The sequence below is a fragment of the Penicillium crustosum genome, assembly GCF_028827405.1.
Source record: "Penicillium crustosum strain IBT 35664 chromosome Unknown utg000001l_segment0_segment0, whole genome shotgun sequence".
NCBI lineage: Eukaryota > Fungi > Ascomycota > Eurotiomycetes > Eurotiales > Aspergillaceae > Penicillium > Penicillium crustosum.
The window spans coordinates 3,242,237-3,267,566 of record NW_026623122.1 but is presented as its reverse complement, the minus strand read 5'-3'; the positions used below and the strand labels follow the sequence as shown (position 1 = coordinate 3,267,566).

Genomic DNA, 25,330 nt, shown 5'->3' with positions numbered 1-25,330 from the left:
GCGGTATGTTTCGGCAGAACTGAAGTGCGGAGTACCTCTGGGCCCGGCTCTACAGTTCCGGTCAGGCATCATATCTATGTTGTACATCCAGGTTTACACAGTCTTCACATTGACGGAGATAACTTCCTCGATATCATTCTAGCCTCTTTACTCATTCATTAATTTAACAAAGTGAAACGCCGAGCACCTCCCACTGGGAGGGGGTGATCGCTAGATGATGACGCGAGCGGCCGCACCGCCGATTCTGCTGCAGCTACAGAGCGCTGAATCGGCCTCCTCTCAGATTACAGCTTTGCGCACTCTGAAGAATGAACTGATTGGCCATGACCAGCGCAAGGAAACCTACATTGTCGAGGGAATCATACCAGCTTTGGCACGGCTGCTGACCTCGAGGTGGCCGGGAACGGTCGAGTTTAATGAATTGATATCGCACCAACGCCAATTTACGCCAAAAGCCCCAGAAGACTATGAAGCATGCCTTCAAGCCATTTTAATTGTTGGGAGCTTGGCACAAGGTACGTGAAGACTAGATCCATGTCCAAATATACCAAGACGGACGTTGACTGTACTGAGCAGGTGGCCCGACGTTTCTCACCCCACTATTCGCCAGCAATATCCCCCAGACCCTACTTTCAATATTTTCGTCTCCGGACTGTCCAGATTCATTCTGTCTTCCCATTCTACGACTCCTGAACATAATTGCAGACCGGATACCGCTGCAAAGCCAGGAACAATGGCCTCGGGATACGCACTTTGCGGATCTTGTTTTTGCTTCTGCAAATATCAGCTCTCTCAGGCGTATAATCTCGCAGGAGTACAAAAACCTGCGCAGCCAGGCCACGATTGAGCTAGCAGCCGCCCTGATCGGCAAGCTATGCACCGAGGAAACCCACAAGACGGCACTAGCAGAGTCCGGGGTGTTGGATGCTTTGGCGCTCAAGATTGCCTCATTTGTTGTGGCCAAAGGGTTTGTCTTGCCCGGTGCGGAGGATCGCCTTAAAGAACCTGGCGCATTGGAGGATCTACCGCTTCCGGCCCCCGAATCCGCCCAGCTAGCACCGATTCTACGTGCGGTTGCTGTTATTATTGAACAATCAAAATGGAGGGCGGAGCACTTTCTGTCATCACCTGCCATTGTGACGGTGTTTCCAAAACAAGTCGCTGGGTTTGCCCCATCAGACATCAAGAAAGGTCCGTGGGGATCCACATATCTGTCGGGCTCCGCAGTACCCCGTCATCTTGGCTCCAACCCCATAGAACAGCTTTTACCTTCGGTTCCTCTAGCACACACGAAATCATCATCCAGTTCTGCCAATTTCCCACCTCTGGGGCATGGGGGCTCCCAGCGCCGACACAGCCATTCTTACCCCACACCTTTTTCACTGTCTGACACTCCTGTCCCAGAAGACGACGAGAATTCGATTATCCCATGGCTGCTTTGCATTCTTCGCTCAGAGAATGGTATGGCACGGTTGATGGCCGCTCGTCTTGTCACGGCCCTCTTCCGATTAGGATTGGCGAAGAAGCATCGCGTCCCAATGTTCAGTTATTTGTTAATTCCCATCTTGATTCGTATGCTTGACAAGAACGTCCGACTACCGGATGAAGAAGGCGCCATCCATGATGGGCTGCTCTCGTCAACCCTACGCTTAAAAGAAGAGGCCCCTGCCGTATTAGCCAACCTGGTCATGGACGACCAGGAACTGCAGAAACACGCAGTAGAAGCTAATGCGCTTAAGCGACTTTCACAACTTCTTAAGGAGACTTACAACCCGATCACGGAGACATCCCGGCCAATGTGGCACGCAGAAGATGGCCCAGTCCGGGACCCTGAGTCTCTTTCGCAGGAGTGCCGCCTCGGGCCCTCCGGTTACTCCCCGACCCTTTGCCATGTGATGCGTTACCGAGAGAACATTCTCAAGGCTTTAGCAGCACTCGTCCCATTCAAGGATGAGTACCGCAAGGCGATTTGCGAACATGGTGTGGTCCCTTACATCATCGACGCTCTCAAGCCAAGGCCCAGTGACGCACTGGCTGATGCTGCTACACCCAGAAATACTGCAGAGGATGGAAATCCGATTCCGACAATTCTGGCCGCTTGTGGTACAGCTCGGATGCTAACCAGATCCGTGAGCGTGCTAAGAACTAGTCTTATTGATGCTGGCGTAGCTAAGCCGCTGTTTGCCCTTCTTCGCCATTCTGACCTCGAAGTGCAAATTGCAGCAACGGCTGCGATCTGTAACTTGGCCTTGGACTTCAGTCCCATGAAAGAGGTTTGTAGATGCCTATCTTTTGTTTTCATGAACTTTGCAGCTAACATGATCTTCTCAGGCAATCATTTCCCACAACATCATTCCCATCCTTTGCGAACATGCTCATTCACCCAACACCAAATTACAGATTGAATCGCTCTGGGCTCTCAAGCACATGGTTTATGATACTGCAAACGACGTCAGAATGAACATCATCGAGACCTTAGGCCCAGAATGGATTATGGAGATCATCTCCCAGGATCCAGTCCGCGCAGTGACTCGCCGGGGGATGGAAGAGGAGACAGACCAAAGTCCCGGGTTTGCCATGGGCCGATCCAACTCAGCTGGCGAACAGGTCGATATTCTGAACCCCATGGATGATGCAGCGGAGTGGGACGAGGACCTCAAGATGACCGATACCATGCCTCCCTCCAAAATGAGTTTGGACATGTTCCTTCCTGATGCAAGACGCAGACGCAAACTCGTTCTACACGGAAACCTGGCCCAAACCACACAGTCTCGACAGGACGATATTGCTGTCCAGGAGCAGACATTTGACTTACTGCGCAACATGATATGTGGTCGGGATGCACCTGAGATGATCGAATATCTCTTCAGAGAGCTTGGTCAAAATGATTTCCTCGATACCATTGCAGATACACTACGTCCACGTACCATCCAACTTCCTCACCGCCGGGATTCCAGCAGTCAGTCCCTCCATGTTCCCAATGAGATTATCAACGCAGCTGCCGCTCTCGTCATCCACTTGGCGGCCGGACACCCGCGCCACCGGCGCATCGTCACATTCCACCGTGATTTGCTGCGGTCTCTAGGCAATTATTTCAACCATTCCCACAAGGACATTCGGTCGAACTGTGTCTGGGTAGTGATCAACCTCATCTACGAAGAAGACCAGAGTGACCATGAAGGTTGCCGGGAGCGGGCAGTGAGACTTCGTTCTCTTGGTTTTGCGGAACGGCTGGCTAGCCTTGAGGATGACACGGAGCTAGACACAAGGGAGCGCACAAAGACTGCGCTACTTTTGTTGAACAAACTGTCTCCCGCATAGTTGATATCTTTATTATGGTTAGAGTTGTTACCGTGGACATTCTGGATGAATTGGAGTACTGTAGGAAAATGTGGACAATTCCTTTTATTGTTACTGTGGCGAGCTCATCTCATATCGTAACTGAAGATAGGAAATAATAAACTGTGAATATGTGCCTGAAAACTGTATGCATTCTATCTATGTACTAAGGTTGTACGGGGTACTCCGTATAGGCCTGGTGCTAAGAGCTCCAATATCGAGGTGGAGAAAAACGTCATAGCCCTTTGCAATGCGGTCTACCTAGGTATTCACATCTCCGCGTCTAGTTAATCATCGGTCTAAAAACAAGTCTACTCTTCCTAATACACCTTAACTCTAATAGCAATGTCTCCAGTACCGGAACCCATCATTCAAGCCCTCTCACTCCCACCCGAATCAAAAGCCAGCCTCTCGACATCCGGCCTAGGCTCAGGCTTCACAAGCACGGGCACCATCCATGCCCAGATCCCCAGCAAAGATGGTAAAGAAGAGCGGCGCTACTTTGTAAAAACCTCTTCAAATGGTAAAGCTGCGGAAGAAATGTTCCAAGGAGAATCCGAGTCCCTCAATGCAATCGCAGCCTCCGTACCAGGGTTCTGTCCACACGCCCTAGCTCGGGGACCACTTGACGAACCGGGGACAGAAGCCAAAAGGCACTTCCTCGCAACAGAGTTCCTTGAGCTCGGGGGCAAGATGGGGCGTAGCACGAGCGTTGAAGCCACCCTCGTGCACCGTCTCGGAAAACTGCATACTACGCCCGCACCCCCAGACCCAAACACCGGCCGGCGCAGATTCGGATTCCCCGTTCCAACCTTTTGCGGTGATACCAAGCAGCCAAACCGGTTCTGTGATAGCTGGGCTGAGTTCTACGCGAACGAACGGCTCCTTACGATCCTGGAAACATCTGAAGAGCGCAATGGACCCGATGCTGAGCTGCGCGAGGCAGTAGAAAAGACGACGCATAAGGTTGTGCCCCGGCTGCTTGGGGACGGTCATTTAGGGTATACTTCCAGTGGAGAGGGAGAGGAGATTGTGCCTGTTGTTGTTCATGGAGATCTGTGGAGTGGGAATGCTGATTGGGGTCGGATTGTTGGCTCGGGTCGCGATGAGACACCTGGGGATATGGTGTATGATCCGTCAGCTTGCTATGGACATAGTGAGTTTGACCTTGGGATTATGCATATGTTTGGTGGGTTTGGGGCTCGATTCTTTGATCAGTATCATCGGATTGTGCCCAAGACTGAACCTGTGGCGGAGTATGCTGATCGGGTGGAATTATATGAATTGTGAGTTCTTCTTTTTCCTTTTCTTCTCTTATTATTAGATAAGTTTACTGATACCCGAAAAGGTATCATCATTTGAATCATCATGCTATTTTTGGTGGAGGGTATCGATCTGGTGCTATGTCGATTATGCAGAAGTTGATCAGGAAGTATGGAAAAGACTAGAGTCCGATGGTTTTTGATGTTTTTGCAAGGCTTTATATTTCTTTGGTGTTATATTTTCAATTTTCAAATAGTATCTAACTAAAGACACTGTTCAATCACGAATATGCCTATGAAATGATGTCACACTAATATCCACGACTTGTCCAACTCGGATCTCTTCCTCCTTTCATTTTTCACTTCTCCCTTGGAAACATCAAATTACATTCTACAATGCCCGGTCATCCTGACTCTAACCTCTACCCCGAGGCCAGTGGCCTGGCCAAGGTGCTAGTCGATCAGCATCGCGCTGAACAGCCATTGAAGTTATATGCGGGGTGGTTCTGTCCGTATGTCCACGACCCCTCTCTACTCCAACCAAACGACTGCTGACCAGTTTCGCAGATTTGGTTTGTCTCCAGTCACTCATTGACAAGTAACCATATTAATAAAACAAAGTGCAACGAGTCTGGCTCGCCCTCGAAGAGAAAAGTATTCCATACGAATATATCGAAGTCAACCCTTACAACAAGCCAGAATCACTACTCACATTGAATCCTCGAGGCCTAGTCCCTACACTCTCAACGCCAGCAGATCCACACCCACGGCCACTGTACGAATCCACTGTGATCCTGGAGTATCTGGAAGAAGCATACCCAGACCATAAACCCCGCTTCCTGCCAGAGGATGCATACGAGCGTGCCCGTGCACGCATCTGGATTGACTATGTGACATCTCGAATAATCCCATCTTTCCACCGATTCTTGCAGTACCAGTCAGAAGATGGCAGTGAGCAGAACACAGATGCGGGGTTGAATCAGGCTCGGCAAGAGTTTTTAAATCACCTGAAAGCTTGGACTAAGGAGATGCACACTGAGGGACCTTTCTTCCTTGGTGAGGATATTAGTCTTCCAGATTTGGTGCTGGCCCCGTGGGCGGTACGACTGTGGGTGTTTGATGAGTTTAATAATGGTGGATTAGGGGTTCCAAGGGAGGGGGAAGGGGGTTTGGATGAGGGTATTTGGAGCCGGTGGAGGACTTGGCTTGCTGCCGTTGAAAGCAGGCGCAGTATCAAGGAGACTACCAGTGATCTTGCGCATTACCTTCCCATCTATAAGAGATATGCGGATAACACAGCTCAAAGTGAGTTGGCTAAGGCGACACGGGCTGGTCGGGGAGTGCCTTGAGGGACCTGTGAGACAAAATTATGCTATTCACTTATCTTCAGCATGATAAATATGTTTGTAATTGCACATCTGTCTTCGAAAATCAAGCATCATGGTAGAGACAGATGTATACACTTCGGAATACGGGAATATGTATTCCCGGTAAACCTACACGTGATTGAGAGCTCTTGGACGGACACGTGATCGAGATATCAATCCAGTCACTTGTTGCGCGTCTTCATCTTGCAACTTCCAAAGACATTGCTCGATATTGCCATATTATTAGGAGATCTAAGAAACCGCCATGGCACGCAATATGAGGGACGAGTCTCCCCGTGGGGGCTCAACGCTGGAATTTGGCCTGCCAACCCCAGCCATCCACCCGTCTTTTATACAGGTGGCCAATCCGTACATATTCGAACAGACAATTGAAAACTGCATCGAAGCGATGAATGTTAATCCTCTTCGCGAAACTTCGTTGCGACTTCAGGGCGTGGCGTGGATCGACAGCGTGCGGAGAGCCCTCAACCTGTAAGTTGAGTTTAAGCTAAGCAAAATGCATCAAGACTGACCTGAAATCCAGTCCCATTCGCACTTTTGACACAGCAGTGGGGTATTATCACCGATTTAGATTGGTGCACCCAGACAATGAGTATAATTGGACAGTGAGTTCTCTCAGAAATCCCCCTCAAGGAGATCAGTCTAACCCAGGATATAGGATGCTGCGGCTGCGGCTCTATTCACAGCGTGCAAGATCGAAGATACGCTCAAAAAGTCGCGAGACATTGTCTGCGCAGCGTATAACTTGAAATTAGCGCCCTCAGAACACCTATCGGCTGATGATCCCGTAAGTCATGATTCCAGACGAGACAAGACAGAGGATTAACACTTGTCGCCAGATGTTTGAATCCCACGCGCGTGGCATAATCGGGCTCGAGCGACTCATGTTAGAGGCCTCTGGGTTTGACTTTCGAACCCGGCATCCCCATAAGACCCTCATGAAGCTGGGTCGGCATTATGGACTACTACAAAACTCCGAAGTCTCCAATCTTGCCTACCGCATTTCGTCGGATCTTTATCGCACATTTGCACCCATCAAGCAAAGCTCATCGACGATGGCCTTTAGCTGCCTTGAGCTTGCAGGACGACTTTTGGACCGGCGCGTCGAACAAGTGGAGTCCGGGCTAGACTATGCGCAGTGGAGCACCAGCCGAGCAGAAATCATGGGTAAGTCTTATTATTGCAGCCACATTTACCTAGAGAACACCACATATTAACAGCCACCCAGAAACCCTCTTCGACCTCTTAGAACTCTACACCCACCACCGCTCACTAACCGCCGTCGGCTCGGAATTCCCAGCAGACCGGTTCCTAACAGTCCGCATCCCGCTGAACCAAGAAGCCAGCGAACACAACATCCCACGCTACCAGCCGTGGATCGGCCAGCCGCCCAAACCATCCAATGGCACTGGCGCTAACGACCAAGGTACTCCGCGACCTGCTCATCCCTTAACACCAATTGCCGCGAATGGGGACCGCCAGAGGACAGGCGAACGAGGCCGCGATGCTGCCGTGCGATTCATGCTCGATCCTGCATGTGCGGATGAAGAGAGGCGCCAGGTCGCGGCTTATTTCAAGGTTGAAATGGAAGAATATGAAGTCGACGGTTAAGACGCAGTTCTTGCTACTTGTGTTCCTGGCACCTTACGTGCCTCATGCAGCGAAGCGAGCGAGATGAGGCAGCCTTTCTTTGTTTCTGCAGACCGATGACACGATAGCGGGTTTGGCAATGAGCTATGATGGAAGGCCGCCACATACTATGTCCCATCTGGGTTGCAACTGAACAATGCCCTGGTGAGGGTTACTCGCTATCTGCTGTTCGTCCTGATTCTTTCTGGGATACGCCGGTATCCTTGCTAAGCTCCGACGAGGACTTTGTCCGCATTTTTCTGGAAAGATGGGCGAAACACTCGGATTCTCGCTCCAGAGTTTCACACACAAGAGACTCACATTCTGGAAAATTACCGCCTTGATTCATATTCCCCACGATTTCCCGATACCCCAAACATCTATGACCAGTGACGAGATATCGATAGATACAATGAAAAGAACCATCAACTATCGATAATCAGATTCTCATTGTAGGACAACACCATGGATGATATTTACTTCGCCCACGAACCAATTTTTGGGTAACAATATATGAAGTGAATGAAGTGAAACAAATCAGAAATCAGCTTCAAAATTTGAATTGAAAGCTATGTACAAATCTACAGCCCGTTTCCTTGACGCGTCGAAAAACAGCGAAGTTAGAGACGAGACTGCCAGAACAAAACACGCAGACATGTCCCCCGCCATCCCCCTTCCTGTGCCACTTCTATAGAGGGATGTGTCCTTTCCACGCATCGGGAGTATAGCAGAGCTCCAGGTCTAGATAGACCGAGCACACAAGTCATCAAATTTAGGTTCAGTCCAGGGCCGGGAATCAATCAGAAAGAAAAGACATGAGAAGAGAATAGAAAAAAAAAGTACGGAACAAAAGTACAGGGAAACAGCCGTAAATGAGGGGGAAAGGGTTCGTCCCCGTGCCTCCGGCGAGGAAGATTTCCGGTCTTCACACCGATTCATTAAAGCCTTTGCCACGGGTCATTTTGTTAGGTTTTGATGCCGTGTTGAAAGGCGGGTAGGGCGAGCGGGACGCATGTATGTACATATAATGCATGCACACATTAAAGCTTGCATGCATATTCTGTGAACCCAAATCATGTCCCGAATGAAGCAAGAAGCAAGAATAGGGGGTAGCCGGCACAGCAGAAGCAATCGAGGAGAGTTGCAAAGGGTGGAGCGCGGGGTTGAAAGGTCGTCCTCGAGTGATGGAAGTGAAAGTGAAAGATGAGTGTCATAAATTTGGGTGATGTTTTCAATCTGAGTGCCGGACGATTTTAAGTTCATCGACGCTTGAGCTCGGTGACCAGACACTCCAGGATCTAGGAGAGGTTAGTGGTATAATCGTAGTAATTGATTCAAACAAACATACCGATTCTGAGACGGCACCCTGATTGTACAGGTACTTGCCCAAGCCACGAACGACCTCGAGCTGCTCGTCAACCGTAAGACCGTTGATGGCGGTCTCGATGATATCACCCACGCTGGCCTTGTAAACGGCAATGAAGCTGTGGTAGTACATGAAAGAGAAGAAGCCCATGATGAACTGGCAGTCCATGCGGTCAGTGATACCACCGTGGCCAGGAATGGACTCGCCAAAGTCCTTAATCTTGAAAGTGCGCTTGAGACCGGAAGCAAAGAATCCACCGAACGGAGCAATGAGCGAAGCGAAAGTGGCGAAGGCCAAGATGTGGAACTGAATTGGTTCCACCCAGAAGGTCTTGTCCAGGCCAAAGATTTCAAGAGAGTAAGGCTGAGACGTGAAGACCGGGTTCGGAACACATTCCAGACCGGTCATAGCATTCGAGCCCAGGTCATTGACAGGACAGATGAAGTACTTGTAACGGATCAGCAAGTTGGTCATGAAATAACCAAAGGCAACGGTGCAGGCCCATGCGCCGAGGAATCCCTCAACAGTCTTCTTCGGGGAGAGCTGAATAAGTTGTGTCCTTCCAAAGCTAATACCGCAAACATAGGCGAAGATATCATTGGTGATGACCAGCGCCGCGGGAAGGAAGAACCAGATCATGCCCTCGAAAATGTTGTTCATGACAAAGTGAGCTTGGACAACAATCAAATACAAAGCCATATGGGTCCAAGCAAACTGAGTGAACTGGAATCGGTAGTGGCCCTTCTGCAGAGATCCGACAAAGAAGACGAATCCTATCAACCGGAATTAGCGGAGTAAAAGGGGAACGGTTGAAACACTTACCCATGACGTAAAGTGTGAAGCTGAGGAAGCGGTGGTGGTTCGCCAACGGAAGCAGAACCTTGTCAACAAGCAAGATGTGCTTGAAGTAGTAGATTACGCTCTCTCCGTACAGGAAATACATAGTGGTCGCCAAGAAGTACCAATTCAACGATTTGGTGAACCGTAAGTTCTTCTCCTTATTAGGGATACTGGCGATCGCGATGACTTCCTTGAACGAGATGATTTGGATGCCAGTGATTAGGGCAATAATATAAATGTGCCCGGAGAACAAAGCGACGAAGAAACCGGCGATCATCACAAATGTCCATATCGTCCGGGTAATGAAGGTCTGCTTCTTCTTCTCATATTCGGACTGGGGGGGGATTCTAGAAGTGAAGATCATGTTAGACATAGATTCCGAGGCTATTCTCCACTGGAAACTGACCTGTTCAGTTATGGGAGAGGATTTAGACCCGTTGGCATTTTTGCTGGGGCTAGTGGGCTCTGAGGGTGCATCGCTGACGTCGGAGGACACACTGAGGCGTCGCTCATCATTTGCCCGGTGTTGAAACCTAACATTACGGCGAGATTTCGACATGATGCAGAAAAGGGGGCCAGAAACAAATTCTGGGCAGTAGAAGTGGAGAGTGCAGAGAGCGAGAGAGGATCATCGGATTAGAAGTTGATGAGCTCATGTGAAGTGCCGAAAGCGGTCAGCTTCAGCTTCAGCCCCGTGTTTACTTTTTTTTTTCTTTGCTTGTATATTTTATATTTGGCTCATTATTCGGGTTTATTAATTGAATTAAATCATTAATTGAACTACAAATATTACATTCGTGGCTAGAAATTGAAATTGGATGTGCAGGGTCGTTGCCCAGGTGCTTTGAACTCCCGTGCTCTATCTCTATCTCTATCTATCCCTCACTTCTTCAACCCGCGGAACCACTCGAACTCGAGAATGATCAAAAGCCCTCCGTGAATTGAGAACTCCCTCTGGTAGACCATTCATGGCGGGGGCATGGAAGACGACGACGACGACTACGGCTCCGACGAGTTCGACTCCCTGCCACCGGGGACGTGGTATGCGCTGGAACAGAATGCGTTCCAAGCAACCCAGGCGTCAGCCTCACAATACCACCACTCAAACCCCATAAACACCAACCCCGTACTACACGCTCAACCAGTGTCATTGAATGACAATGCTGGATCACTGAGACCACCACCTCGCCTACACACCGGATTGACGAATGACTACAATACACTAGAGGTGGGGGAATTGGAGGCCGAAGTGTACGATAATGTCGATAAACCGCACGTCATTTCGCATGGTCAACATGTACTCGCCCCGGATCCTATCTTTGCGGTCAATAGGCAGCTGGGCGATGCCATGGATGTGGACGACTACTATGGGCAAGGGAACGCCGCTGCGGAGATTAATGCACGTCTAGTGCAGGTAGGTTAGTTGAAAGCTTCTTTGTATAAACTCTAACAACCTTTATAGATGGAACAAGAAAGAGAACAGATGTTACAAGAGCTAGCCGAAGCGAGGATGCAAGTGGAAACGAAAGCGGGGGAAATCTCGATCATTCGTAGGAAGCAGACAACGATGACACAAGACTATGACCGACAACTAGCGGCTCTACGGAAGTCCATGACCGACGAGATGGCAAAACACAAGCAAGAGGTTGAGGCAGCCATGTCCGAAGGCAAGATATTGGCGACGGAGAATGTATTTCTTCAACAAGACCTCGTGGACGAAGCCTACCAGCTTCGGAATTACAAATCCAGGCATCGCGAGATGGAAGCACCTGTGACTCCTCGAAAGTCCCGGGTGCTTCCCTTCCGCGATGGATTTGACGATGATGAAATCGCCATGGTATCACCCAGCAAGTCGGCAGCGCGTTCCAAGCGAGCCACGCCGACAGTTCCAGGCAAGCGCAAAAGGCAATCAAGCCAAGATGGCCCTGCACCGCTACAGCTGAGTCCTGCTGGTGTGGAGCTTACTATGACTGATGCGACTGATACTCCAGCCGAAGTCGACGAAGTGAAGCGCAATTATGCAGAGGCGAGTCGCAATCAACGATTTATGATGCGACTTTTGAGTCACCGTACGCATCCTAACCAAGAAACTGATTTCGAAGCCATGGCCAAACTTGCATTTCCCTCTGAACCGCATCTGCCCATGTCCAGCATCGTTATGGAGGTCATGGCTCGGGTTGACCCAAGCAGCTACGTATTAGAATATACACAAGCAATCGCCTCGCTATGGCAGCGCGCCATCAACGAAAAGTTCTACGAGCCGATCCCCCGGTTCGAAGCTATCACAAAATATAGTTTGATGTCGGATGATGTTCCACTTTCCGAGCTAATCACACCTTTAGTTGGAGTCTTGCAAGACACTGTCGAGGTGAATGCAGTTCCTCGCTTTAAGTACGCCCCGGCATCCCGAGATAAACGAATTACTCGGCAGACACCACAGTCCGATCTGCAGCCCCTAGTGGACTCGACTAGGGCCATGCGTCTACTTTACCAAATCGCCTGCGGGGTATTGCACATAAAAAGTGCGATGGAGACATTCTGGCAAAGCATCCGGATTTCTTTCATTCTAGTGATGCTACACCCCTCACATCCACTGGGTGACATTGTGCTCTTAATGAACCTCCTGTCAACGAGTATCCGTGCAGAATCCTTCGGTCCGATCAGAACTTCTGACCAGGACCAATTGGACGTGCAAAAGTGGATTGTGGACCGCCTCACACACATGCTGAGCGAGCCCGCGATACCAGATGAAGGCGTGGAGCCATACACCGCGCATGACATTTGTGCGATGCGCCTCGAGGTACTGCTGCTGCTGGAGTCGCTAGCATTCAACCCTATAACCTCGTCCCCAAGGCATGCCAGTACAATCCTCGCATTGCACCCGAATGCACTCGCTCGTTTATTCCGGTCGATGCACGATGAGCTAGATGCACTTTACTCCTCTCCGCCAGAGTCAGACCTGCGTGTTGCACTGGTCAATGGCCTTATGCGGCTGGTTTTTAGGGTCATGCGGCAACACGGCCCCTTGATCAATATGCAGGAGAAGTTGGCGTGTGTGCCTGGCAGCAAACAGAAACATCTCGTTGTGTTGACTCGCTTGGCGTTTTGTGATGGGACAGTGCTGGAGGCGGGCATCGATGATGAAACTGTTGATATGGCGCACGAGCTACTAGAGGAATGGACCAATCCCCAAGAAGCAGAGTCACTGGCTGAGGCGTTCCCAAGTTCTAGGAGAGAGTGATACAGTGACGGCAGGGAAGATGTTCGACGTTGTACGACTAAGGTTTTTCCATGCATTTAACATGGCGCGGTGTGTTTTCTGGAGTTACTAGTATGTTTCTTTACCATATACCAAAACAATCTCACGTTGATACCCTTTAAGCAGTCAATGCATGAGGGAAAAGCTACAGTGCAGAGTACATACATGTAGGTCCAGTAAGAGAACTGTGAGGCATCCAACAAACGTGAGCGGCAACATTTACAGGGCTAATCCGTCTCCTAATGCTTCACAAGACTTTCATCGAGCAGTAAAGAGAATGCAAGGGACCACCAGCAAAGGCAGTCCACGGGTAAAGTGAGAGAGCAGTCATGTTTAGCAGAGGGCTAGAGACATTCTGGGCACCGCGACGCGTGAGGCGAGTTCCAGGAGGTAAGGGTGTTTTTCTTCTGAGGGACGGACACGTACTATCGAGACGTGCTCCGCAAGGTCATCAACATAGCTGGGCGATGGAGAGACACAGAACAGAGAAGACTTACGAAGTCACGTTGCTTCACTTCTTCTAAATACTACCAATTATCACAATACATACTATACGGCTACTGGGGCCCTCTTCTCCAACCTCGTGCCACTGGCTCAAGGATTGATGAAAAGAAAATATTCCACGAATGGAGGTGCCAAAGAATACGCCTGTCAATGACCCGAGGGCCATTGAACAAACTGTTCCACCGCGCTGTGCAATGCAGGGACCAGCCTGTGGTAACACGTCTTAATGATCACGGTTACCCAAACAAGGTAAGTATGAAGAAGAAAGAAAAAGGAGAGGAAGGGCCGGGCGAGATCAACCTATATATACCCCCTAGACAGGGCGGTGGCATTAAGCGAGATGATATTTGCACCGTTTGTATAATATGCAAACATATCAAACAGCCAATCCCGCATACCAAAATATAACCCTTATATTTAAGGCATACATTTATTTTTGATCACGTGCTCTGAAGTTTTGAGACTCGGCCAACTTGGACTGGATAACATATCATTGCTACAGCACTGTGTCTACCGAGTCGCCACAATGAGAAACAGAGCTAGCAACACGTTGTCGAAAGGCGTATGTATCTAATACTATGCTCGATTCCCCCAATTCCAAATGACTAACAAGACACTGCTCAGAAAATCCGTCAATCATGGAGCAAATACAACCTGTATAACATGCAACGATTCCGCAGCCCACCGACCACCAATCGCACGTTCTTCCAGCAAAAATGGTCTGCCAAGGCTGCCTCGCGTGCCTACCACGGCGAGCAAGTCCGCGAGGGACAGTGGAAACGCATGTTCAACCATCGCATCCGCAGTGTTATCCCCATGAATGCATCCGACTTGGCCGCCGATGACGGTTCCCTAGTCTCGTCCGGTCGAGGCTCCGGACTTGATAAGGGTGGCAAGCCCGCTTACCAGACACGTCCTATACCTTACACCAACATGACTTTTGCACCCCTGGAGCGCCGGTTGGATGTAGCCATCTTCCGAGCTCTGTTTGCTAGCAGCGCCAGACAAGCGAGACAGTTTGTCATCCACGGGGCGGTTACTGTGAACGGGCAAAAGGTATGATGCGACGTCGGAAGCTATCAATTCCTTGCTTGCTGACTCGCTTTTGTTACTAGATGAAACACCCCAGCTACCTCCTTAACCCCGGTGACCTCTTCCAAGTCGAACCAGAACGCGTCTTGTACGCTACTGGTCACACGAAGACTCCGTTCGAGCGACGTATGGGCCGAGTGGGTCGGAGACAGGCTAAAGCAGCGAGGTTAGCGGAAGCCGAGGGAGCCGAGAGCGGCGCACCAGAGGCTGAGGCGGAGTCAAAGGAGACCGCAGAGGAAGATACAAAGAAGACTAAAAAGGGAGAGACTGAAAAGGAAGATACCAAGGAGACTCTCCAAGCGCTTCTGGCACAGGCCAAGGCTGTCATGTCTGCCGGCAAGGATACACTCGCGCCCCAGCGCAAGCAGGAGCTCCGTGGCTTCCAAAAGGCCGTCCGCCGCGTATTGTCCCGCTCTGAATCCAGCACCGTCCTCGCAGACAGCCTGGAAGCCCAATTCTCCCAGCTGACTCTGCTGCTCAAGGCCAAGCGGGCCGAGAAGAAGCCAGAGAAGAAGGATGCGAAGCCCCGTCCAGAAGACGCCTTCGCAACCGACAAGGGGGACGCAGAACTGGCTTCCGCTAAGAACGATACAGACGCCACAGCCAGCGACAAGCTCTCTGAAGCCTTCGCACAGGCAACACTTGGTAATGACGTCGATGCCTCGGAGCTCACCGACGAAGAGTTCGAAACGCTCAAGCGCGCTCTTACTCAAATGCGTGACAACCCTCTCGACAACAGCAAGACCTACTCTACCCCCTGGCAGCCACGCCAATACATGTCTGCCTTTGCCTTCATCCCACGCTACCTCGAGGTCAACCAGAACATTTGCGCAGCCGTGTACTTGCGTCACCCCGTGGCCCGCCCCGGTTCTGCTGAGGTGCCCACTCCCTTCGGCGAGTCCATTGCCACTCCAGCTTATGGCTGGTACCTGAGGAGACGGTGGTAGAGGATGCGATTGGCCTGTCTTTCTCTGCCTAGCCTATCCCTTCCTTGTTTGTCTCTACTGTTCTACTATTTTCCCTCCCCTAAACTTCCCGTCTGTGTATTAGTGGGCGCTTAGATCTCCCTCCTCCCTTTCTGCATATTTCTGGATCATGTTGACCATGGTGTTGGTTCCTGTTTTGCTTGTCTTTGGAGCCTTTTGTGTCGGCTCCGCCCCCTGTACCACCATAGCCATGACGTGTTGTAAATGGATATATTATTGATGTTATCGATTCACGGTATAGATTGGCCAGTCATTTGTATGATCCTTGAATAGACTATTATATGAACAGCCTGTTCTCAAGCGTACTACTGTATTATAATATCATGAGACATTAAAGCCTCATTCGACGTTGTACGGATATGAGAGAACTAGTGGATAATTACCTAGTGGTCGAGGTTCGACCTATAGATCCCGGGAATATATATAAACTTGCAGCTAATGAATACCAAAATCCAACGTGATACTATATAATTCAAATGTCTAAATACAATCAAAGCTTAATAGAGACATCACCAGAGTGTCAAACTATCCAATTGAAGCTTCAATGTTATTCTCCAGATGGTACAAGATTGTATACTTCGTAGTCCAAGCTAGAATATATGCTTGGCGCACGGACCTCGGGGAAAACCCTCTGGTGAAATCCATCGCAGCTTTATCTTTATCCCCACAGATCGACAAGGATATTCTACATTGGTCTGCGACATTGTTGTCACCTATCGATGGCCACATTGAACTAAGGAGACCATCTCCTAGACTCATAGGCCACTCAACTTGCAGTTTTGGTCTCCCACAGCGGCTACCGAGCCACTAGTGTTGCTACTGCGCAAGCTGCTGTCCCCATGACGCGCATTCAACCTCACGAATACAGCCGTCCTTCGTATCCCCACCCTTCACAAAATTCCTTCGGAACAGTACCATCAGGCCTGCGCTCAGGGTTCAGCCCAGTCTCCCAGTCCGTGTCTGTGGTAGTGAGGAATCCACCTACGACCGATAACGCATCCGAGAGAAACCAAGAGACACGTGGAGGGGCAAATTTAACCGGAAGTGATTCACGTGAAGGAGACATTCTCGAAAACGATCTATACTATGCGCCGATGCCAGTGGGAGTAGCTCAACACAGCGAAGGAGATGGGTCAAGGCTGATGTCGGGATCAACCACCAACAGAGGCACGAAGCGCAACCACAACGACGACGATGAGCTCGATGGCGACTCTTCACGGCAGCATAGACGTCTCACGACCAAAGAAGAAGTAGCGCTCTTCGAGATCTGCAACCAAAATGCGGACACTTTCGGCAGCCGCAGTAATCTATGCAAGTGGTGGATATCCATCGCTGCCGAGTTCAAGCGCACCCATGAGGGCCGCTCATACTCGTGGCACTCGGTGCGACGCAAAGTCGAAATGGTCACGAGGCAACGCATAAAGTTTCTCGAGGACCAGCGACAGCGAGGCTCAAACGCACCCGGCTCAACGGCTGAAGAATTGATGAACCCGCAGTGGCTCGCTGCTGTGGATGCCTGGCTTCCGACCTGGCAGCGGTGGGAAGAAGCCGAGAACCGGCGCATTGCAAAGCGTGACGAGCTTAAGAAGCGTAGACAGCCGCAGCCCTGGCGCCAGAGTTCCAACAACGGAGACCAGGATCCCTGGCGGAACCTACCTGGATCATCTGCCACTAGCCCAACTGATGTCAACGCCACAATGATGAGCATGCTGCACCAGCCTGTCACGAATACCATCGGCGATGCTGCACTCCCGGCTACCAGCCCTACGCCCTCGCCCTCAATTACCGGCCCTGCGCCACCTGCGCATTTCCTCGAATCACCATCCACCCCTGTCTCTGGGACCACTTCACTAAGACTACCACCGGGGTTTGAAAATATGTTCTCAACCCCACGACTCACCTCACAAGTCGCACCACTTCCCTCAACACCCACACCGCCAGTTCCACAATCCGACGGCCGTATGGTCTCAGCCGTCCTCGAAACCCTGGGGAAGCTCAACAAACACCTAGACGCTGCACCAGGGGGTGGTATAGACCCGAGTGTTGCCTCACCCATGATCTCGGCTTTGGTACAGGCTGCCTCGGAGCCACCGGTTTCGGCTTCTCCCCGACAATCACAGCACCCGCAAGTACAGCATCCACCACAGCAACAGCAACAGCCACAGCAAGGTCTCACTCACATTCAAATCCAGCAAATGAAGGAAGAGCTCCGGCACGAGATGCAGGCCCAGTTTCGAAGTGAGCTGGAGCGTGAACGTCTTGCGATGGAAGAAAAGCTGGATTCTGTGCAGCGGACCCAGGACCTGATTCTTGAGATGTTGAGACAGGAGCCCGCTTGATGCAGTTTAGTTTGCGAATTTTTCTCTAGACATGGCTTGTGTTATGTCGCTTCCTTCTATTCTGGCTTGTACTTTTACTTTTTTTTCTTCTATTTCTTTCTGATATGATACCCATTATCGACTGCGAAGGACGGCGTTCCTGCATATCTTCAAGAGGACTGATGTTGCTATCCAAGTCTTTACTTTCTTGATATTCTTGATCAGAGTATTGTAAGACTACTTCCTAAAATTCCATGCACTGAACTTGAAAAGGACCCAGCCGATGGCAATTGCTCTCTACTCTAGAACAGAAACAAGTAAACAAACATAAGAGAAAATAGTCATCGGGCTAAATTACAGATAAATGATAGAACGACCCAAGAATCTCTTCCCGAGCCTTCACACAACGATTAAAAGCTCTTCCATGATGCACAGAAGTGCCTATAGGGCGGAACAATCTAGTAGTAGAAAGTCTCATCGACGGTACGACCACGCATCCACTTGGGCTCAGAGCCACGGACGTAGATGTCCTCGAAGAGGTTGCGGGCGGTGTTTTCGGGGAAGGGCATCTTCTCAGCCTCGGCGACCTCGGCGTCGACGTTGGCACGGGCGGTCTTGTCGAGACCCTTGAGCTCCTCCTCGGAGGTGACACCCCACTCGAGCATCTTCTGCTTGAGGCCAGCAATGGGATCGTTGGTGCTGCGCATGCGCTGGATCTCCTCACGGCTACGGTAGGTGGTACCGGGGTCGGACATGGAGTGACCACCGTAACGGTAGGTGACGTACTCTAGGACAAGGGGTCCGTTGCCGCTGATGGCGTAGTTCTTGCTGTACTGGACGGCGGCCTTGGTGGCAAGGACGTCCATGCCGTTGACCTTCAGACCAGGGATGTACTGACCACGCTTGTAGTACTCGGTCAGAGCGGAGGAGCGAGAGGCGGAAGTACCCATGCCGTACTTGTTGTCTATAGAAACATAACGTTAGTCCATCTTGGTTTTTTTTGGAGGTTTCTAAATTCTTGGAATAAAACCACTTACTCTCACAACCGAAGAGAACGGGGAGGTTCCAGAGCTTGGCCATGTTGAAGGCCTCGAAGACCTGACCCTGGTTGGAGGCACCGTCACCGTAAAGAACGATGGAGGTGTTGGGCTGCTCGTTGTACTGCTGGGCGAAGGCCAGACCGGCGCCGACGGGCACCTGGGCACCGACGATACCGTTACCACCGTAGAAGTTCTCGGCGAACATGTGCATGGAACCACCCTTGCCGTACGCGATACCCTCACGACGACCGAGAAGCTCACCAATGATGGACTTGACGGTACCACCACGCATCATAGCGAAACCGTGGCAACGGTAGGCGGTAATAATCTTGTCCATACGGGTGATGGCGTGCTCAATTCCGACAGCGACGGCTTCCTGTCCGGTCGAGAGATGACAGAAACCCCGGATCTTCTTCTCCTTGTACAGACGATCGGCGGCCATCTCCATACGTCTGCAAAAGAACAAGCAGTCAGTCAACAGCTAGTCCAAACATCCGCTATCGTGCTTATCGTACCTCATGGCGACCATGTCGTAGTACATCTGCTTGAGCTCCTTCTTGGAGGTCTCGAGAGTGTACGGGGGCGGGTCGAGCTCGTAGGTCTCGAAGCTCTCATCGGAGAGACGGACAGTGAAGAGCTTCTCATCCTCCTGTTAAAGCGCAAGCATAAGCATCAGCAATTGAAATTCCGGAACCTTTCGGGGAGGTTTTTTCAGATCTTCCAGATAGGGCTCAACAAACCTGCGGGATTGGGGTCTCGACGTTGGCGGATGCGGCGTCGGTGGTAACAGTGCGACGGGCAACAGGAGTGAAGGCACGACGCCTCAAAGGCGCAGCCTGACGGACCGCAGCACGGAAGAGCATTTTGTGAGGGAATTGGAGATGGTACGTTGAAGGTGATAAGCACCTTTTTCCGTCCCAACAACTCTCTTCAATTTTGCCGTCTTAGTCAGCTTCCAGATCGGGGCCGCCCGGTGAGGAAAGTCAGGCCGGGTCCGATGCTTTTTGAACTTCACTTCATTCTTTGAACATTCAATTATGAATTCGGCTTATATTTGCTTAGATATTCTTGTATTTGACAATTCAGTTCATAGGAATTATCAAAATGAACCATTTCAACTCACAACTGCCGTTTCTGTTATGAACTCCTTTCGGGGTTCGATCTCCGACTCGATCCCAACGGTTCGGTGCGCCTCTATATAACATAGTAACTTCCAACCCTTAGTGATAGGAAGGTCAAATTCAAGTTTTCCTGGATACTAAATTGCCTCTTTTATGCCTGTAGGTAATTTAATTGGCTTATAACAAGTCTAGCAAACAATGGTCTTGTGAAGCAGAATATATACAAGGCTTGGATATATCTGGGATCAAAAGTGTAACATACGAACAACGTAACTTAATAAATGATCATAGTTGCGTTAGCAGTCATAAGGACAGAGTCCTCGGCAACCAGAATTGCATATATCACAGCTTGAAACATGTCTGTTTTGACTGTTGAGGCAGAAAAAAACGTACCTCCGAACGGATATGAAAAGGTAATTGACACCAACCTCGAGGCTATTGAGAGGAATGACCATTGAGATGCTCAAAAGGCAAATCTCTTTCTCGAAAACCCTTTTCAGCGACTCCATGATGCTTAATACTTAGTGAATACGACCCCAAGAGGATGCTTTATTGACTTTATTGACTTTTGTTGACTCTATTGACCTTCCAACAGAAGTGCAGTTCATTCTGATATAATTTGTCCAACACCGAGCCTCATTATTTAAGATGCTACTTTCCCCCTCCATCATCATCTCTGTTTCTGTATCAGCTTCTGAACCGGTGTGATCAAGGTACCATCGTCTCATGCCCCTATCCAAAGACAGGAATCTAACAAACGATCAAGCAGTACCAACCTCGATATGCCGAACTCCACTCCCAGAGCGGACGCTCCGTTTGGACCTCCCGTTGGACGTCCCATTGGCCCCGCTACAGAGCCTCTGGTTGTCTTCGTTGCTCGTGGTGCTCCCACTCCCAGAGCTCTCGAGCTCGGCCAGCTGAAGCACTATCTTCGTCCCGCTCTAGGTGAGCTCCAGGAGCTGTTTGAGAACAAGTATGGGAATCTTGAAGGCCGTTCCTACTGGTACTGTCCGTTAATTCACAAATCGGTTCCCCCTCTTGAGCCCGGTTGCGACTCGTTCCGGTCCCTGACCGATTTCCTCACGTATGCCCGAACCTACGGCCGCGACATCATGTTTGTCACGAACCACTGGAACTCCATCACCTCCGACGGACCGAGCTTTGCCAATATCTTCAAGGATTTCACCGACGTCAACGTGACCCTTCGTGTCCACGGCACGCTTGCGGTCGACCGCGTTTCCGAATTCCATAATATCGACGCACACCGAGTCAGCGCCCATTACCAAGGCTTGATCAGACTGGAGGACGAGTACATCATTGATGATGCACTGCGCTACGTGGTCCGAGTCGAAGAAGTCCGCGGTGTCAGGATTGGAGTCGAGGAGTCGGTTAGCCTGATGGTGGAATTGACAGGCGCACCTGAGACAGAGCTGTTGGAGCGAGTGCTGTGGATGCTTTGATGCAGGGAACCGAACTGAGGAATTGGGCTGTTGGATATTCATGGAGATGTGAGGAAATTTGACGATGGACGTTTTCCCTCCACGGGTTCAGACATGTGATTCTATGCCCAAGTTTCTTTGTCCAAGGGTTGAAGCACCGATGTACCTTATCAGCTTTGAGAAAGTCTACTTACAATGCCCGAACAAGCTTTGAATTTCACTTGTTCTTGGGATCAAATAAAACAATTAATACATTCATATCTCGTCGTTTCCTATAAATAATGTGGATCCTGTTCGCCCTGTACATCTTACGTCTCCTATTTAATCTTCTAAAGCGAAATCTGCTTAATTTTCTAGTTGTAAATAAAGCCTTTAGGCAATTGACAACTGAATAGACACGATGCCCAGGTGCTGCTAGAACCAGCTCATTTGCCATATGAGATCCATCAACGGCCGACACTTTCTGGACTATTTTTCACTCATGCTTTCGGAGAACCTACTCATACTGACCATGCAAGTCTAAGCTAGGCCTGATTTTGAGATCTTTAGGCTAACATAATTATGCCTGCTCACCAATCGGACGCACCAATCGGACAACACTCATACATCGACCGTTAGAGCGTTGTTATGCTACAATCCCAACAGAAGTCCTGTATAATATAGGGGCTGTTTATGTTGTACTCCGTATACCCGAGCTAGGTAAAATATAATACTCCATACAAAAGATCTAAATTACGCATTCGATACATCACAGCGATCAAAGCCGTTGAACAAAGTCGGAAACAGACACGTCGCATTGACTCAACACTTATGAGCAAATACGTGTCAGAAACATCACATAAACAAAGTACGGAAAGTAAAGGACAAATAGATCCGAAATTATCCCGCGAATGTACAGGTGTCAAAAAAGCACTAGACGATATTACCGCTATCAAGTCAAAAGCAGTTGTATACCAAATCCATCAGGATTGCATCAGGGTTGAATAACGCCACGTCTCCATGAGTTCGCGCATTAGCTCGGGTGTATCCATAACTCATATTAACTTATATTATATTTCTATTCTAATAAACCTTTTAAGCCTCCCAAATAATAGTCCCGAAACACTATACTGATTCAGGTGAGACATCGATCGGTTAACAGGGGCTCCTAGTGGCTAGGGCTGAGAGGATCCAGGAGGTCTTGATTTTCGTCCTGTTTAGGTTGGAGACTTCTGTTCTGTTTTGTGCTAGACGAGAAGTACTCCGTATCTCAGGGGTATCTCAGGGGTCATCTTGGTGCAGGACTAGAAGGGACCTTCTTTGTGCGAGGTCTGATGTGAATGTGAGAGACTGCGAGAGAGTGAGAATGAGTGTGTGAAGGAGTAATCCAAAGGATTTGAACAATCCACTTGCATGGGCGATCTGGGTTTCGTGTTTACCAGAGCTTCCTTCTCGGAGACTCATCGGATATATTGTAGATCAGTCCATGGATATTAGCTCGTGACCAAAGTCAGTTCTGAGTCAACCAACACGAAAGGATCTATATCATCGTCTGAAGAGAGCTGTGATCTACTCCGTACATCAACTAAAACGTCATCAAAATTCCAAGGTCTCGAGTCTTTTTTGCAGCTAGAGATCATTAGGTCTCGGGATCTGCCCGGCCAATGAGACCTGCATGGACACGCAGTCCCCTGCATGCAAATATGCACTCAACTGCATTTAACTGTCGAAGGATTAAAAGGTTACATCTCTAAGCCTAGGAAGTACGAAGGAGGAGAGCATTGTATCGTACATATATGTATGAATGTGATTGTGCCACTTCCCAGTTATAACAAGGTCAAATTCATATTTCCTTTTTTTTCCCCTTTTTCCTGTTTTCCTGTTTTCGTTTTTCCCTCTTTTCTCTCTCTTTTTTTTTTTCTTTCTAAAGCGACCAGTTCGCACTCTGAAACAATGGTTTGACGATATCCTCTGCTATTGCAGAATCGACAGGAGGTGCTCCGTAAAGGATCATCCCACCAAAATAAGTTAGACCATGTTTACATTACAATCTCCGCTCTGGAAACTTTCAACGGCGATGATCATTGAGTGATCTATGCACGTTAGTTGTATGTACGGAGTTTAGCATACGTGGATTGCATGGAGTATTATAGCAAGATTGTAGAAAGAATACTTGGATATACTAGTTCTACGGTCTAGACCAAGGTAGCCACTGAGCTGTCGGACAGGGTAGGGTGTGGACATCTCTAGATGCCTAGACTTGACAGCTCCAGGGACGAGCAATGATTTGTTACGAGTCAACTCCGCTCTTGTCCGTTCTTTGTACGGAGTATTCCGTCTCGATTAGCCTGCATGGTAATTCTCCGACGCATAGTTGACGTGCAGGGCAGTACAGAGGGGCGTTACATAGTTTGTGATGGATCCAATATCAAAACCCCACCCAAAAGGGGGAAGACGTTGTCAATCATTATCTACTAATGTTATATCAATTGAATGTACAGCTACTCATTGGCGATTCTTCCTCCAGTCCAGAATTCTGACACAACAGAGAAGTAGCTAAAGTGAGCACAGTCACTTTGCAGCACCCCGAAATACACAGGGGTGTGTCGATCGCGGCGCAAACGACATTTGCACCCCCTGACAACGGTATGATTCATACATAAACGGGAGGTTGAAGTCAATGCTATGCACACCAATTTCTCCTAGTCTCGCCTCTCCTATTTCTAGGGCGGATGGTTAAGCGCTAATGAGTGGGACGAAATAATAGACCCGCTGTCAATGCAGAGGGAAATCAGGAGCTCAAGTGAAGGCGAGATAGACCAATCAGGCCAAGACTTTTTTTTTTCTGGTTGATCCAAGTTGCCCAGGTGCCATATTGCTTATGCCATACGTTGTAAAATCCCCGTTGGAGTCCGTACTCAGGTAGTCCGTGGGAGGAGCGATCGTCAATACTCCGGAGGTATCCAGACGCCACTCCGTTCAACCCGAACCCGAAGACCAAATTTTGTTGATCCGGATGTCGATCATAGATAGCAGGGGTTAATAGACTTGAAATTGAAGCTGGGGTAAACCATTGGAATGGTTGAAGAGAAATGGCGTCATTGCAGAATGTTTTGGTCCTGACAGAAGAAGAAAAGTCCCCGAATGTTTCCAGAATCCTTCTCTAGAGCCAGACAACCTTGGAACTGACAGGGGTGGAAAGCCGTTTGGAGGATCGACAGTGGAATTTGTTTCCAGGGGCGTGGTCCTTAGGGGCAATATCGAGTGGGGATATGGATAGTGGATAAAGGAGCCGCGAAATTACCACGTGAGTTGCCGATAATCAGTGTGGACGGACATGGAATTCATCCGATCCGAAGTAAATGCACGTACAAACCTTGTTATCAACACCCACGGATCCAGAGTTCTTTCCCGAATCCCACGGGTTTCTTGGAACGACTGGAGTAATATCCCAAGGTTGGTGGATTTGTCGAACATTTGAGTGTTGAGAGTCCATGGAAGAGGTATAAGTGGGAAACCAGTGGGAAAGAAGCCAGAAATTAAAGTCATGGAGCTAAAAGCAGCAGCAGAAGAAGTTAATAAGCAAGAAGGTTAATAAATGTAATAAATGTAATATATAATTTATGCACTATGTACTCCGTACTCCGTATGGAGACCCTCTATCCGTATATGGAGTTTGGAAATTAAAATATTCCGATTTCAGGATCAGATCCCTTTCATGGATTCCAAGGCCAAGTCCGATCGGATATCCGACGACACTCCGAGATA

At 49.4% G+C, this 25,330-nt stretch overlaps 10 protein-coding genes across 10 annotated transcripts; 8 read left to right on the top strand and 2 right to left on the bottom strand.

The window, feature by feature from the left end:
- Nucleotides 1-214: 214 nt before the first annotated feature.
- Nucleotides 215-3,321, top strand: N7487_001234 (armadillo repeat protein; the record flags this gene model as incomplete). The annotated part of the gene is made up of 3 exons (XM_056868982.1): nucleotides 215-515; nucleotides 577-2,273; nucleotides 2,332-3,321. The coding sequence occupies 3 exons, from the start codon at nucleotides 215-217 to the stop codon at nucleotides 3,319-3,321; spliced, it is 2,988 nt and encodes a 995-aa protein (XP_056733766.1).
- A 363-nt stretch (nucleotides 3,322-3,684) lies between these two features.
- Nucleotides 3,685-4,787, top strand: N7487_001233 (putative fructosamine-3-kinase; the record flags this gene model as incomplete). Its single annotated transcript, XM_056868981.1, has 2 exons — nucleotides 3,685-4,625; nucleotides 4,688-4,787. 2 exons carry the CDS (start codon nucleotides 3,685-3,687, stop codon nucleotides 4,785-4,787), a joined length of 1,041 nt encoding a protein of 346 aa, XP_056733765.1.
- A 210-nt stretch (nucleotides 4,788-4,997) lies between these two features.
- Nucleotides 4,998-5,950, top strand: N7487_001232 (uncharacterized protein; the record flags this gene model as incomplete). Its single annotated transcript, XM_056868980.1, has 3 exons — nucleotides 4,998-5,113; nucleotides 5,169-5,173; nucleotides 5,223-5,950. 3 exons carry the CDS (start codon nucleotides 4,998-5,000, stop codon nucleotides 5,948-5,950), a joined length of 849 nt encoding a protein of 282 aa, XP_056733764.1.
- Nucleotides 5,951-6,233: 283 nt separating this feature from the next.
- On the top strand, nucleotides 6,234-7,600 carry N7487_001231 (putative cyclin; the record flags this gene model as incomplete). The annotated part of the gene is made up of 5 exons (XM_056868979.1): nucleotides 6,234-6,460; nucleotides 6,513-6,594; nucleotides 6,648-6,776; nucleotides 6,829-7,156; nucleotides 7,218-7,600. 5 exons carry the CDS (start codon nucleotides 6,234-6,236, stop codon nucleotides 7,598-7,600), a joined length of 1,149 nt encoding a protein of 382 aa, XP_056733763.1.
- A 1,277-nt stretch (nucleotides 7,601-8,877) lies between these two features.
- Nucleotides 8,878-10,383, bottom strand: cds1 (phosphatidate cytidylyltransferase; the record flags this gene model as incomplete). Its single annotated transcript, XM_056868978.1, has 3 exons — nucleotides 8,878-8,916; nucleotides 8,967-9,757; nucleotides 9,807-10,383. 3 exons carry the CDS (start codon nucleotides 10,381-10,383, stop codon nucleotides 8,878-8,880), a joined length of 1,407 nt encoding a protein of 468 aa, XP_056733762.1.
- A 420-nt stretch (nucleotides 10,384-10,803) lies between these two features.
- Nucleotides 10,804-13,065, top strand: N7487_001229 (uncharacterized protein; the record flags this gene model as incomplete). The annotated part of the gene is made up of 2 exons (XM_056868977.1): nucleotides 10,804-11,238; nucleotides 11,287-13,065. The coding sequence occupies 2 exons, from the start codon at nucleotides 10,804-10,806 to the stop codon at nucleotides 13,063-13,065; spliced, it is 2,214 nt and encodes a 737-aa protein (XP_056733761.1).
- Nucleotides 13,066-14,086: 1,021 nt separating this feature from the next.
- N7487_001228 (mitochondrial 37S ribosomal protein uS4m) lies at nucleotides 14,087-15,626 on the top strand (the record flags this gene model as incomplete). Its single annotated transcript, XM_056868976.1, has 3 exons — nucleotides 14,087-14,149; nucleotides 14,212-14,643; nucleotides 14,703-15,626. The coding sequence occupies exons 1-3, from the start codon at nucleotides 14,114-14,116 to the stop codon at nucleotides 15,624-15,626; spliced, it is 1,392 nt and encodes a 463-aa protein (XP_056733760.1). The 5' UTR covers nucleotides 14,087-14,113.
- Nucleotides 15,627-16,504: 878 nt separating this feature from the next.
- N7487_001227 (uncharacterized protein) lies at nucleotides 16,505-18,004 on the top strand (the record flags this gene model as incomplete). Its single annotated transcript, XM_056868975.1, has 1 exon — nucleotides 16,505-18,004. The coding sequence occupies one exon, from the start codon at nucleotides 16,505-16,507 to the stop codon at nucleotides 18,002-18,004; it is 1,500 nt and encodes a 499-aa protein (XP_056733759.1).
- A 244-nt stretch (nucleotides 18,005-18,248) lies between these two features.
- On the bottom strand, nucleotides 18,249-19,918 carry N7487_001226 (pyruvate dehydrogenase (acetyl-transferring) subunit E1 alpha). The gene is made up of 4 exons (XM_056868974.1): nucleotides 19,764-19,918; nucleotides 19,539-19,672; nucleotides 19,021-19,475; nucleotides 18,249-18,947 (listed from the first exon to the last, which is right to left on the bottom strand). The coding sequence occupies exons 1-4, from the start codon at nucleotides 19,884-19,886 to the stop codon at nucleotides 18,442-18,444; spliced, it is 1,218 nt and encodes a 405-aa protein (XP_056733758.1). The 5' UTR covers nucleotides 19,887-19,918; the 3' UTR covers nucleotides 18,249-18,441.
- A 1,008-nt stretch (nucleotides 19,919-20,926) lies between these two features.
- On the top strand, nucleotides 20,927-21,604 carry N7487_001225 (uncharacterized protein; the record flags this gene model as incomplete). Its single annotated transcript, XM_056868973.1, has 1 exon — nucleotides 20,927-21,604. The coding sequence occupies one exon, from the start codon at nucleotides 20,927-20,929 to the stop codon at nucleotides 21,602-21,604; it is 678 nt and encodes a 225-aa protein (XP_056733757.1).
- Between the last annotated feature and the right edge of the window lie 3,726 nt (nucleotides 21,605-25,330).

What these genes read in the sequence shown, in the direction of transcription:
- N7487_001226 (XM_056868974.1), bottom strand. Translation starts at nt 19,886, where the DNA reads ATGCTCTTCCGTGCTGCGGTCCGTCAGGCTGCGCCTTTGAGGCGTCGT. An exon ending in TACGACATGGTCGCCATGAG is followed by an intron (nt 19,476 to 19,538) that starts GTACGATAAGCA and finishes GTTCTTTTGCAG; the next exon opens with ACGTATGGAGATGGCCGCCG. An exon ending in CGTTCTCTTCGGTTGTGAGA is followed by an intron (nt 18,948 to 19,020) that starts GTAAGTGGTTTT and finishes ATGTTTCTATAG; the next exon opens with ACAACAAGTACGGCATGGGT.